This window comes from Phocoena phocoena, chromosome 2, assembly GCF_963924675.1.
Source record: "Phocoena phocoena chromosome 2, mPhoPho1.1, whole genome shotgun sequence".
NCBI lineage: Eukaryota > Metazoa > Chordata > Mammalia > Artiodactyla > Phocoenidae > Phocoena > Phocoena phocoena.
Genome location: NC_089220.1, coordinates 4624977 through 4638126, shown reverse-complemented (window position 1 = coordinate 4638126; position 13150 = coordinate 4624977). Strand labels below are relative to the sequence as shown.

Genomic DNA, 13150 nt, shown 5'->3' with positions numbered 1-13150 from the left:
GACCCCGCATCCTAGCCTCCAAAGTCCTTGCAAGTCCTGGGCCATGTTGTAAAAACTCACGCAGATTTTATGTTCTTCTCCATGGTGTATCTGTGCCTCCTTCCCTATTTGGAATTATTTCCCATTCAGTAAAACTGATGCTCCAGGGCTTCCCTGGTGGCGCAGTGGTTGAGAGTCCTCCTGCCGATGCAGGGGACGCGGGTTCGTGCCCCGGTCCGGGAAGATCCCACATGCCGCGGAGCGGCTGGGCCCGGGAGCCATGGCCGCTGAGCCTGCGCGTCTGGAGCCTGTGCTCCGCAACGGGAGAGGCCACAGCAGTGAGAGGCCCGCGTACCGCAAAAAACTGATGCTCCAGAAGGGTGCTCTGTGCCCTCCTGTTTCTGCACGTAGCGCAGAGCACCCCACGCTGTGGAAGGGTCTGCCCAAGGCACAGGGGCCTCTCCAGTTGAGGCGTCCACGCTGTGGAAGGGTCTGCCCAAGGCGCAGGGGCCTCTCCAGTTGAGGCGTGGAGGGCGGAGAGTGGCCTGGCCTCAGCGGCAGACTGCAGGAGCAGCCCTCCCGTGTGACCTCAGTGACCCAGGCACAGCTGGAGGTTAGCCAAGCCACACATGACGGGCAGGACGTTCTTACGTGAGCTCATCTAGAAAACTTAGAATAAATCCTTGCTGAAGAAACAAATGCATTTAATTAGCTAGTTCATAGGCTCATAGTGTAGAAAAGGACTTTACAAGCCATATCAGCCAAGACCCTCGTGTTATACACAGAGAAACTAGCTGGGAAAGTCCCGCACCGGCAGCAGCAGGGCTCAAACCCAGCTGTTTGCCTGACTGTTTCGGTAGCTCGTGATTCCCTTTGCAAACACTCCTGTTGAAATGTCGTCACACGCTTCTGGAGCATCTAGCAGCTGGAGGTGGAGCAGGCAGCTTAGTCGGGGTCCGAGCCCTGCCACCTGCAGGGTGTGAATTCTGCGGATCCCATCCACTGCGCCTTCAGCAGTTGGAGGTAATGGAGACACTAAAGCCCAAAGAGAATTAACACTCAGCTCTGCTGACCCGCATCCTAGCTTCGGTTACAGCCTCACCTTCAGTTTCTCCAGCTGCTTGCACCTAACACATAGCGCTTTTCTAAGGAGAAGTGGTCCGTGGCTGGTGGGGTGGCCCGGAGTTGCATTTCTGACCACTGGATACCAAGGAGAGAAACTGCTCCTGAAGACCTCCCCTTTGGGGAGTTTTCTCAACATGACCCATTGCAGAGCTGACCTCTGAAGAGACAGGAAGCTGATGGGGACACAACATGGGCTCGGAAGCTGCAGGAGCTCGTTCTGCTTCTGACTCTGTCACTTACTTGATGTAGACAAGCTTTTAATCTCTCTGGGCGTCCCTGGCCTGCTGAGGTAACGATAATTCCACTCCTGGGATGTGTTATGAGAATTTAATAGATAGAGATATGAAATGTTAGTCACTCAGAATTCCCTAAGAAGAAGGGGCACTGGCAGAGGGCTGGGTCGTGCTATGTCAGACTCTAGGCTGACACTAACGCGTTGAAGATCCACACCCCAAGATAAGGGATGCTCTCGTTGTGTTTCAGACCAGAAAACAGAGTGAAAGAGCTTCAGCAATATGCCCAAGGTCAAAGAGTGACAGAGCCAGGACTCAAATTTAACTCCAAGTGGCTTCAAGTCCGTGCACTGTGTAAACGGGGAGTGCCGCTCTCAGCACCTGCTGCCTCCTCTGGCTCAGCCCCGCAGGTGGGAAATTAAGTCCCAAAGAGGGAAAGCGACTAGCTACCCAAGGCCCCAGAGCCCAGCAGAACCGATGTGTTAATCATCCGGGGAAAGATTTGGACAGGCAAGGCCGTGTGAGCCCCGCGTCAGGGAGGAAGGTCGGGGGCGGGGGGGTAGGAGGTGCCAACCTTGAGATGCCCCTCCTAGGCAACAAGTCTGGGGGAATCCCAGGTTCCTTTGAAGTCCTCTGTGGTACCTTACAAATCCATACATATTTGCATTTTAGCTCAGGGCAGTAAAGAGGGAGCAGTCAGCATCACAAGGGAAGATGGTAAGGGAGATGGGGCCTGACCCCAGTAGGTCACTGGTAGGGAAAGAGGAGCTGCAGGAGGGGGCTGGGAGCCGGGAAGCGTTTCCCAAGGGACCCATGGGAATGATGTTTCCCACGTGGGGACCAGCACAGAAGCGTTATGCTTTCTGATGTTTCGTGTGAGAGCAGGGCTCAAGGAGAAGAGTCAGAGACAGAGAGACAGCAGGAGGCAACCTAGGAGTCGGGGAAGGCTCCACGGGGTCGGCGACCCACTTGACTGGGCTTTATGGGCCCTGGGGCTTTGCCAGCTGGGGAAGTGCACAGACACCTTCACAGCGGAAGGAGCAGCCACTGCACCCACAGGTATGATGGCAGAAGGGGATCCAGGGTGGAGGAAGGGGGTGAAGGATTAACTTCCCGCGGGCCTTGAAGCTGGTTGGGCTGGAAAGCAGGCAGGAGGGGCAGGGATTGGCTGAGAGAAGCCGCGAGGAGAGGAGAGGAAATCCAAGGAACGGCCGGATGGAGCTCGGGAAGAGCCGGCGGCCAAGGTCAGCGGTGCCTGGGACTCTTCCCTCGGTTGGTCACCTGTACCCTCTGGCTCCGCACCCACCTCGTCCCCTCCCACAGCCCACGGGGGCAAGAGGAGAGTGAGCCACGGTGGGAGGCTCCTTCTGGAAGACACCTGGCGTCACCAGGGCCCGTGGGCTGGCCCCACGAGGGGTCTGGACCCTCCTCCTGGGCCCCCAGAGCTTTCTGGAGTCGGGTAGGCAGGCAGGTTCTGATAGGTTAGCTGGAAAGCCTCATTAAACATTGAAGCGGCGAAGCCCATTTGACGGCTGCCCGGCGTATCAGTTTCCCAGTGCCCAAGCCAGGCGGCTGAGGAAGGAGAGGTAAGTGGGCAGGATGTGAGCAGCGCGCCTCCGGACTGCGCCCCGGGGCCTGCCCGTAATGGTCAGCAGGGAGTGGACCTTCCACTGCTTCTGCTTCTGCCACTGCGACTGCACCGTCCTTTGCAGAGTGAGCTGTAGGTGACGGGAGCCCCTCCCCCTCCTCCCCGCTCCTCCCGGGCCTCCCCTTCCGCTCCCAGGTGCTGGGGGAGGCGGGGCCGGAGCTCTGGGTCTTGCGACGACCTCCCTGTCACTGATGGTCGGAGGGTTGAGATGCTGTTCTGACCGAGGCCTTGCAGGAAGGGTGGGCAGACGCGGCAGCACGCGGGCTGGGCCGCGGCCAGTGTGGGCTCCGGTCCCAGCAGCCCCGTCCACTTGGGGTGCCTGTGGCCTTGGGAAATCGCTCACCCTTTCCAAGCCTCAGTTTCCCCGTCTATGACATAGGTCTGACAGGCTCTGCCCTGGATAATTGAGCAGATTAATCACAAAAATGACGCAAAGGTGGTTTGTCACGCGGGCAATAAATGTGTGACAGGTTTTATTGCACTCTGTTCTATTTGAGATCCTCTTCAAGGTGCGTGATGTGTTCTGAAAGGAGCTTATTAAGAAAGGGAGAAAAAGTATTTTACTAGGATGATAATTGGCCTGAGGACCACAGCCTGAGTGGGACTAAGCAGGCTGGTTGGCAGCATCCTGGCCTGGAAGCCAGGAGACCTGGGTTCTCGCCCCGTTCGCCCCTGTTTGGATGTGTTCTTGGGCAAGTCCCTCCCTTTCCCCTGGCCTCAGGATCCCTCTATGCCAGGAGAGGGGACCCTGCTTGCTAGCACCCAGGGTGGCACACAGGCCTCCTGCTGTCGATAGAGTGACAGGGCCTTTCCTCTCCGGCGTGCCATGCTGGTGCTTCATTGCAAGGCCGGTAGGTGCTTCTTACTGTGTGGCCTTGGGCAGTTCGCCCCTCTCTGAATTACAGCCTCTGCACCTGCACATGCTCACCTGGGTCTACAGGTCGTTTCGACACTGGCCTCTTAGACACAGCTTTAACCACCGGTCACCCTGGGGTTGAGCCATAACTGGCGGGCCCATGGATGAGGGTGTATTACAGGATTGCAGTGGATGATAAAACAGCTGGCCCTGGTGATCTGAGTAAAACAAAACAAGCTGCCTCACGTATCGGCCACTGAGCCTAAATTCACTCATAAGGACTGGCAGAAAAGGCACTAGAAAAATTGACACGGGGTAACTTTCAGCAAGCAATCGAACTGGCAGGGCGGTGGCCGTCGGGATTTGTCTCCTGCCGAGCCAAGCTCAGGAGGTGGGTTAAGCACCCCTGCCTGGGCTTCCTAAGCGTCTCAGAGGTGGTGAGGCAGCTGTCTGTCTAGCCAGAGCCGAGCGTCAGCGTGCTGGTGTGGACAGAGCCCTGGGCTGGGAGACACTTGTCCTGGGCGCCGGTCCCAGCTCTGCCACCGATTCCTGGGTGGCCTTGGCAGGGTGGCTCTGAAGACCGTGGCCAGGCCTGAGCTTAGGCCCGGATCACAGGCTCCATTCCCACGTGTGTGTCTGCTTGCTTGGCAGCAGGAACCTAGACACGAGAAGGGAAGGCTGCACCCCATCTCGAAGGGTGGCTCTGAGGCGGTCCGAAATGGAGGCACCTCTGGAGAAAGGAAGAGGAGTCAGCCGGAGAGACGGCAGAGGGGAAGGGGGCTCGAAAGGGCTTGGGGCTCTGCCCAGCCTGGGCCAGGTGGCTGTCACTTGCTGGCCAGAAATTCCATCAGGCATCACTGAGCAGGTGCTGGATCCTTGGTTTCTGGTGCTGCTGGGATCTCAGGTTCCATCTTTCAGGAGGCCCAGGGGATGCCTTTCCTGTAGAGACTGCCTGGAAACCTGGCCTGTCCCTTCTGTCCCAGAGGAGCTGGGGGCTGGTGTCCCAGGGCCTCATAAATGTTAATGGCCAGCAGGAGGACGGCCTTTCTCATGAGAAGGTGTCCGCAGTGCTTATCTGCCTACCTCAGCTGTGTAACTTGAAGTGCGGTACCTGGGGCAGGAGCGGTACGGCCTCTGCCTGCCCTGCACAGCCAGACTCAGGGTGGAGTCGCAGTGGAGCGCTTATCCCCTCCGTGGGGACTCTTAGTCTTTTGTTTCTTTATTATAAGCTGATGCGTCCTGCTTGTGCAGAATTTGGAAGTTCAAAAAGAGGGGAAGAACCCACAATCCAGAGGTAGCCACTGTGAACGTTTAGGTGTATTTCTTTGTTTGTCCTTTTAAGTTGCAGAGGTTCAGAACTAGGAGATCCTTGCTTCCATCCTTCTCACTCTATAGGAAACTGAGGCCAGGAGCGGGGAGGGGCTTAACTACCGCGTGGCCGAAATCCAGCAAGAACCTGGGTCTCCCCGGCTCCAGGTTCACTCCAGAGGGGATTTGAACAAACTGAAACAGTCCAGGGAGGCTAACCAGGAACGGGGAGGAGCTGGGAAACAGGAATGAGGGGTGCTGGGAGAACTGGAGGGGGAACACGAGCTCCGCTCTCCACCGTCCAGGCCCCTGTCTGGTCCTGACCGGCTCCCGTGGGAACAGTGCCAGCAAGACGGGCTTCAGCCCACTGGGAAGTAGACCCCGGGTAGGCTCTGGGATCTCTCCTCGCTGCGGCCCTTCAGGCTCTGCACAGCTGAGAGCCTGGGATACAGATCCTTCTCCTGGGTCAGGAGCGTTCATTTGCGCTCACTTCACCCAAGCACTACGTGGGCAGGGCACCTACGTGGGGTCAGGCAGGATGGCGGCAGGCAGGCCGACCCACAGTCTCCCTCTCCAGAGGCCAGTGGGTGCTGAGAGTCTGTGGGGGCTGGACTCCGGCCGGGAAAGGGCGCCAGGGCTCCCCCCACTCCCCCCACACCGACCCGGCAGCCGCTGCCTGCCTCCCGCCCTTCACGCTGCTCTCTAGGACCCTCTGCCCCTGTCCTCCCATCCGGCCTCCCCAGCCCTTCCTTCCCCGGGAGGTAGAGCAGTTCAAGGGCATGTGTCTAAGGGAGCTGAAGTCACTTGACATCCTCTGCTCTCTGGCTTCCTTAGGATAAAATACGGATGGTACCAACGCTTCTGGGGTGAGGGTGCGGGTTAAGTGAGTGACGTTTGGGAGTCTCTGGCGCAGGACCTAGCCCGCAGCCTGGTGGCTGCTCGATAAACTTGCGTTCTCTCATCCCACATCCTGTCGCCTCGAGTTGGCCAAGTGCCACCCCCGCTGGTGACCGCGGTGTCTCCCTGCTCGCGAATCTCCCGCTCGTGAGGCGCGTCCCCAGCTCGGCCACGGCCTGTCTGCAGCGTGAGGGGAAAGCTCTAGAGTGTGCTCCTGCACAGCCTCGGCAGTTGTTGGTGATCATCAGACAGTTTGCCTGGGGCCCGATCGTTCATTCATTCATCAGATATTTGTCGAGTGTTGACCGGATGCCAAGAAGTACGTGAAGTGCCGGGCACGTGGAGAACAGGACAGTTACGTGCCTGGGGGTTAAGTCGGACGGCTGTGCGCCCAGGTCCTGGCACATACAGGTGCACGTAATACGTCCTAGGGGACAGGGAGCCTGGGTTTGCAGTGTCCCTGTGAGGAGGTGCCCCCTGCACAGCAGAGCATGGCCTGGGACCCGCCTGTCCCCTGCACCCCTCTCAGCAAGGCTGGGGCGGGGCCGGGGGTCAGCCCCTTTGGGTCCCTTCTCCCGGAAGCCTGACCCTGTGCAGCCGGCTTTTCCTCCATCTGCTCTCCCCGGCCCCTTGCTGCTAAATGAGGGCAGTGTTCCCGAGGACGATCGCATCTCACGCTGGAATCTGTGTCACAGGTGGAGGCCGTGGAAGTCTTCGGGGCGCAGTACCCAGACCAGGCGCTCTCACCCCATCTGGGAACAGCCCTGTACCCCGTGGAGGGCGCAGGGTCGTTCATGCCCTGCTCGCTGCTGAGGCCCCAGGTCTGACCTCAGTCCTCCCAGCCCCTCTCTCCCCTTCAGTGTGGCCTCCGGTCACTCAGTGACTTGCCCTAGGGCCCTCGGCTGCCAGCCCCCTTCCCGGGCGGGCTCGTGGCCTGGGTCTGGCCAGCCTGCCCCTCCCCTCTGGTGTTGTCTCTCCTTCCCGTCCCCCACCTCATGACCCCCAAGGGTAAAAGGGCCTCCTCTGAGTCACCAGCCTGTTTGTAGGAGTGGGTGTGTGATGGGACTCCGACCTGAAGCTGGCATGTGGGCCTCAGGGGACAAGAAGTCACTCCTTCCCCAAGAAGAATCATGTCAGATGGACTCAGAGCGGACGAGCCTGCCTGTCCCATCTCCAGGCTCCTCTCTGTGGTCAGACAGGGGCTCCATCGGGCACGGGCCACCCTCTGCCCTGGCCTGCCACCAGGGTGTGCACTCTGACGCTGTGGGCTGGACCCACAAGACACCAGAAGCTCACAGGCACCCCGCTTCTCCCGATGTTGGGTCCATGTTCCACGTTAAATTTTCCCCTTTGTCATGTGTCTGTAGTGCAAATTAGGCTCTTTATTGTGACTTTGCAAACCTTGTTTGAAGTGAGTGAGAGAAGGGCAGCATCTATCTTAGTTGGAGCTCCCAGACTTGGCAAGCTTGTGACACCGAGCCCCATGGCCTTGGGCAAGCCCCCTCCCCACCTCTCAAAGCCACCAACACCCCTTCTCCGGGCGGCAGTGGGCCCCTGGTGCCGGCGGGGAGTAGTTAGCCTGGGAACTGTGCCTCAGTCGGCCTCCTCTCTGAACAGGCACGGACCTGGGGAGCCCTGTGTTTCTGTGGCTCACTTCTAGGTAGGTCTTATTTTCATCTGAGCGAGTTCAGTCCCATTCCTTCACCTGTGCTTTTTTCCCTGGGCTTGGTGATCACACCAAGGTTCCCTCAGACCTTCCCAACTCCGTTTGATAAAATACGCCAAGTACCTGATGTGAGCCGGTCTTGAGCAGGGAGTGATGAGTGACAGGCGTGGTCTCTGCCCTCCAATCACTGTAATATCAGAAAATGGTGTGGGAGAGGCCAAGCAGTGGAGGCAGGAGGATGTAGGGCAGGCTTCCTGGCAGAGGCAGCTATGCAGTTGGGCCTTGAAGACGTGGTAGGTGAGGAAGGTGTCCCGGGTGGATGGGGGCCACACAGAGACGGGGAGGTGGGAAGCACAGCAGGTGATCCAGGCTTAGTGAGCAGGTGCAGAAGGCCTGCTGGGGGGCGGGGGGTGAGTCCAGGAGAAGCGGCTGTGGGGATGGGCTGGACTCTTAACTCCATTGAGCTTGGACTTGACCCCATAAGGGTCAGACTTGTGTTTTCCAGAGATCACGTGGTCTGCAGTGTCAGTGTGGAAGCTGGATGGGGAGAAAGGGGTGTGGGTAGAGGCGGAGGTCCCTTTGGTTGACTAAGGCACGGGTCCAGGAGAGATGCTGAGGCAGCCACGTGAACAGGGAGAGGCAGGTGGATTCTGCTGGGATCTCAGACGCAGCAGCAGAGAACTTGGTAGCTAAGGAGACTGGGGGGTGGGGTGGCCTGCGGTCCTCACCTGGATCCTGGATCCTGGATCCTGGAGGTGGGGGCACGGCTGGCCTGTGGTGACTCGGGCGCAGGACACTCCGCGTGTTTGGCTTCTGATCACACCGCTCAGAGAATCATGGGAAGTAACTTGGGACGCGGGACAGACGGGAGTGATGACCAGCCACCCGATGCTCCCGCCCTGAGATCTCAACACAAGAGGCATCTACAGATGGACTGTGCCCAGGCTTCCCAAAGGCCCTAGACCGTCCTGGAGGGTGGAGCCTCCTCCCCGTTCTCCTCCCGCCTCTGCCAGTGGGGCACCGTGGCCAGTGGGTGGAATGGGCCAGGAGGAAGGAGGCACGCCCCGCGCGACCCTGGACAGACCCCTCCCCTCTGAGACAGAGGGCCTGTGCTTCCTAATGCTAAGGACCCTCGCAGCTCAAAACATACCCACGTTTTCTGAGGTTAAGAAGAATGGGAGGCCTTACACAACCAGTGTTGTCTCTTCCTGCCCTGTAGTGTCTAAAGTTCTAGCCGGCTCACTTTGAGATGCCTTGCGCGCAGGGACTGGAGCCCTCTGGGAGCAGCGAGGGCTATGCTCGGTCCTCCCACCCTGACCAGGCCGGCCAGCTGAGGGTGTCAGGAGGCAGTCCAGGCCGGCGGGCAGAACAAGGGGCACAAGCGCAGGACCTCCGCAGTTCACGCCGTGGCAGCTGGCTGCCAGCGGGGGTCCTGACAGCTGGAGGGGCCCGGTCAGAGCGAGGGTGGGCTTCCGTCCTCAGACCAGGGGCCAGGCGGGGGCTCCGGGGCAGGGGCTTGGCCCCGGAAGAGGGGCAGATCCGGACGCGGGCACGGGCCCAGCAGCCGAGGCCGGGTCTTGGAATAAGGCAGGAGTCCAGCTGTCAGGCCTGAGCCCCAAATGCTGGGCTGAGTGGGTGGCACTGTCCGCCACGTGGACACCAGGCAGGGCCTGGGCGCTGTCTGAGGGCTGCAGCCCCTCACCCGGGACTCTTCATCCTACTGGCCGGTCTCAGCCGACACCACGGTGCGATGGAATTTAAGAAAGAAAGTGGCGTTTTGCGGGTCGTCTGAGCTTGGTTCTCCTGTTTACAGGTGTGTCACTTACCCTTTCTGGGCTGTTCCCTCGCCTGTTACAAGCCTTCCTGGGAGCTGTCCAGTAGGGTTGTGAGAATTACAGGAACTAAATTAAATTAAGAGAAGTGCTCTGACGCTGCTGTAAAGCAGTGTTCTCGTATTCTTTCTCTGGTTTCCTGAGAACAAGAGGAGAGGAGCCCTAAGGCCTGCGCCTCACGGAGTAGGAGAGAAAAGAGATCCCCTCCACCGCGGATTTTTTTTTTTTTTATTAGGAATGTTTTTTCTTTATTAAACTTGAAAATTTTTCTAATGTCTATACTGGACATATTTACAGAAAAACCAGTTTTTAGAAAGAGCAGGGTTATTTTATGTTAAATAAAGCAGAGCAAGCATGTTTAGAGACAGGAAAAGCAAACCAGTATTTATTTCACACCTACTAATGGGCCAGGCCACCAGATATTTATGTAGTCACCTCTGTAAAGAGTACGCAGGCGTCTTCTCTCCTGCCCGGCCCCTGAGTTCAGCAGTTGGCATTGAACAAGGCAGGGTCAGGCAGGGCCACCCAGGGGAGAAATTTATCCTCAGGTGCTGGGAGGCCCTCCTCCCGTCAAGCAGCTGGCCCACTGCCCACCACCTGGATCCTCTTTCCCCAACTAAAGCATCCACACAGGGGTCCGGAAGCGGCAAAGCAAGGCTCACTGAAAACGTGACTGAAGCCCATACTGGGGCCTAGGACTGGGCCCTGCTGAATATGGAAGCAAACTCCCGGCTTGGAAAGGACTGGTGTTGTCACACCTGGGGGTGGAAATCGGGCCTTCCTGGGTGGGTAGATTTGGGACCTCGGTGTAGGAAGGGACCTGCTCCCTTGGGAGGTGAGGCTTGCGTTGCGGGGATCATACTCGGAGAGCCGGCCTGGAGGGCACCTGCGCTGGGCAGAAGCTTGCCCCAGAATCAGATGACCTGTTTCGGCTTTGAGATTCTGTTACTCTCTGTGCCGCTGTGCCCCTGACCCAGGGGACGCCCTGCTAATCTCTCAGCTGTTTGAAGCACCTGTGGGAGAAGCCTTCTGCCCATCGTGGATTTTGTCATACGCCCCTCATCCTAGAGAGGAGACAATGCCCCTTCCCCACCTAGGCAGCGAGGCATGAGGCCAGCTTGCCCGGAGTCCCTCCCCCACTGCTGTGACTCCGCAGTTCCCCAGTGACACCTGAGCTGGCAAAGAGAAGGAACAATCAGCTCCTTCTCAGATTGGAGCAAAAGCTTGATTTTCCTGTGAATGTAACACAGCACCAGCCCCGGTCTGAACAGGAGGTACACTCCACAGACCTCGCCTGTTCTGGGGCCCTGCCTTCAGGGTCAAGGGCAAGAATGTAGCCTGGAAGGCTCCACAGTTGCTCTGTCCTCTTCTGCCCACCGCACAGCTCCAGACTCCTAGATGCAGGCAGGAGGGCGTCACATCGCGGTGAGGGGCACGGGGCTGCGGCCCAGACCCGGTGCTGAAACCCCGGCTCCGACACATACCTGCCGTAAGGGTCATTCGCCTGCTCAAAAGGCGGAATAAAATGGATCTACTGGGTTCAGTGATTCCAAATTTTAGTTAGAACAGCTTTGTGGGACAGAGAGAGGCCGGAGCCAGATGTTGAGGGTCGAGGGCACAGTGGCAAGTGAGGAAGTGGCAACAGCAAGTGCAGTTTGAGAGGGAAGCCAGAGGGGTCAGGCGAGAAGGGGTGATTCTGAGCCGTGTGAAATGGCACCCCCTTTACTGGCGCCAAGGCAAGAGCCGCAAGAAAGGGAGAAGGAGGTTTGACTGAGAGGGTGAGGTGGGACAGGGTGTTGCAGGGCTGAGGACCAGCGGTTGAGACCATCTCGGGTGGGACCAGAGGGCAGAGGCAGGGAGAGTCCCGGGGGTCCTTGCTTCTCTGTTAACTGCTGCGCTCTTGTGCTTCTCTGCCCCACAGGCTCCTCCAGCCAGCGTCAGGTGCAGAATGGCCCGTCTCCTGATGAGATGGACATCCAGAGAAGGTAACCCCCCAGCAGCAAGGGCCACCCTGGAGGACACACCTGTGGCTGCAGCCAGGACTCCCAGAGAGACACGGGGGCGGGGGAACAGGCCTGACCAGAAAGGAAGGGGAGCCAGCTCACTGCTGCTTTGCCAGTGACCGTGAGAGGGTGTGGTTTCACGGTGGGTGGGGAGAGCTCGCCGGCGCTGCAGCCTCGTGATCAGCCTGGCAGTGTCCTGTGTCATTCACTTATTGAGCACAGCCCTCCCGGGTATATTAGGAGGTAGTCATCTGGGGATTCAGTAACGTGGCCAAGGCTGTACTGCTGGAGATGGGCGGACGTGACCCGCCAGGCCTGTGCGACTGAGGCCCGTCCTTGACCCCGTCCTGTGCTCTGTCCGAAGGCCTCGTGAGCCCTGGTCCTGGCACACTCTCGCTGGGTGCCCTGGGTGGGTGCCACGGCCTCTCTGGAGGATCTTAACCCCCTGCCTGCTCACCTCCCAGTGGAGCTTAAAGCAGACAGAGGCTGTGAGAGCACTTTGTGCGCTGCAGCTGCTCTTGGACAGCTGGGCCAGGGCTGTGCCGGTGGGATTTGGGCCATAGGGTGACGCCCTGCCCCCCCGGCCCCCTCCAAGGAGCTTCTTAAGTGTTAGAACTGGGAGGAAGGGCCAGTGCCATTGTCCTGAAGTTACAAAAGAGGTCGTGGTGGCCAAGGAGGGAGCAGCCTCCCCAGGTCACGTTGCCAGGTGAGGCAGCGCCAGGGCTTGAACCTGCTCTGTGCCTCCTGGGTGGGGACTCAGCGTCTCTGAGGGGCTTGGAGTCCCGGCTCTGTGGGAGCCGTGCTGCGGAGGCAGGCCTGGGGCTTGCATCCTCACCCGGGTCAGCGGGAGAGGGCGTGCCTCCAGGGGCCTGTGGCGAGACAGGTAGACCCCTGGGCCGGGAGCTGGGCAGGCGACATCCCCACCCTCACGTGGCTGTGAGACTTTCTCAGGGGGTTCTCTTCTCGAGCCTCTCGCCTGCTCTGAGCACCTTCTGGCCGCCATGGTGTGCTTTGTGACCTTGGGCCAGTTACTGCTCTAGGCCTCGGCTTCCTGTTTGAAGGTAACAGTGTTAATGAAGGAAAGGTGGGAATATGCTTCCCAGACTCAGGCTGGAGAGGTTCCTTTTTTTTTTTTTTGGCTTTTTAACAATTTATTTAAAATTTTAAAAATCATCAGATTTACCTTATTAGCCATTTTTTTTTTTTTTTTTTTTTTTGCCGTACGCGGGCCTCTCACCTCCGTGGCCTCTCCCGTTGCAGAGCACAGGCTCCATACGCGCAGGCCCAGCGGCCATGGCTCACAGGCCCAGCCGCTCCATGGCACGTGGGATCCTCCCGGACCGGGGCACGAACCCACGTCCCCTGCATCGGCAGGCGGACACTCAACCGCTGCGCCACCAGGGAAGCCCTATTAGCCATTTTTAAGCATATAGATCAGTGGTATTAAGGACGTCCACGTCATTGTGCAACCAGCATCATCACCCATCCACAGAACGTTTGCATCAAAAATGAAACTCTGTCCCCATTAAACACTAACACCCGGGCTTCCCTGGTGGTGCAGTGGTTGGGAGTCCGCCTGCCGATGCAGGGGACGCGTGTTCGT

General features: G+C 58.7%; 1 protein-coding gene across 2 annotated transcripts in view; it reads left to right on the top strand.

Moving 5' to 3' along the window:
- Nucleotides 1-13150, top strand: part of EVL (Enah/Vasp-like) — an 80354-nt gene that overhangs the window by 44936 nt on the left and 22268 nt on the right. For both annotated transcript variants that reach the window (XM_065870843.1, XM_065870844.1), the window contains exon 4: nucleotides 11466-11529. In XM_065870843.1, the coding sequence (XP_065726915.1) occupies nucleotides 11466-11529 (64 nt within the window). The remainder of the gene's footprint in view (nucleotides 1-11465; nucleotides 11530-13150) is intronic.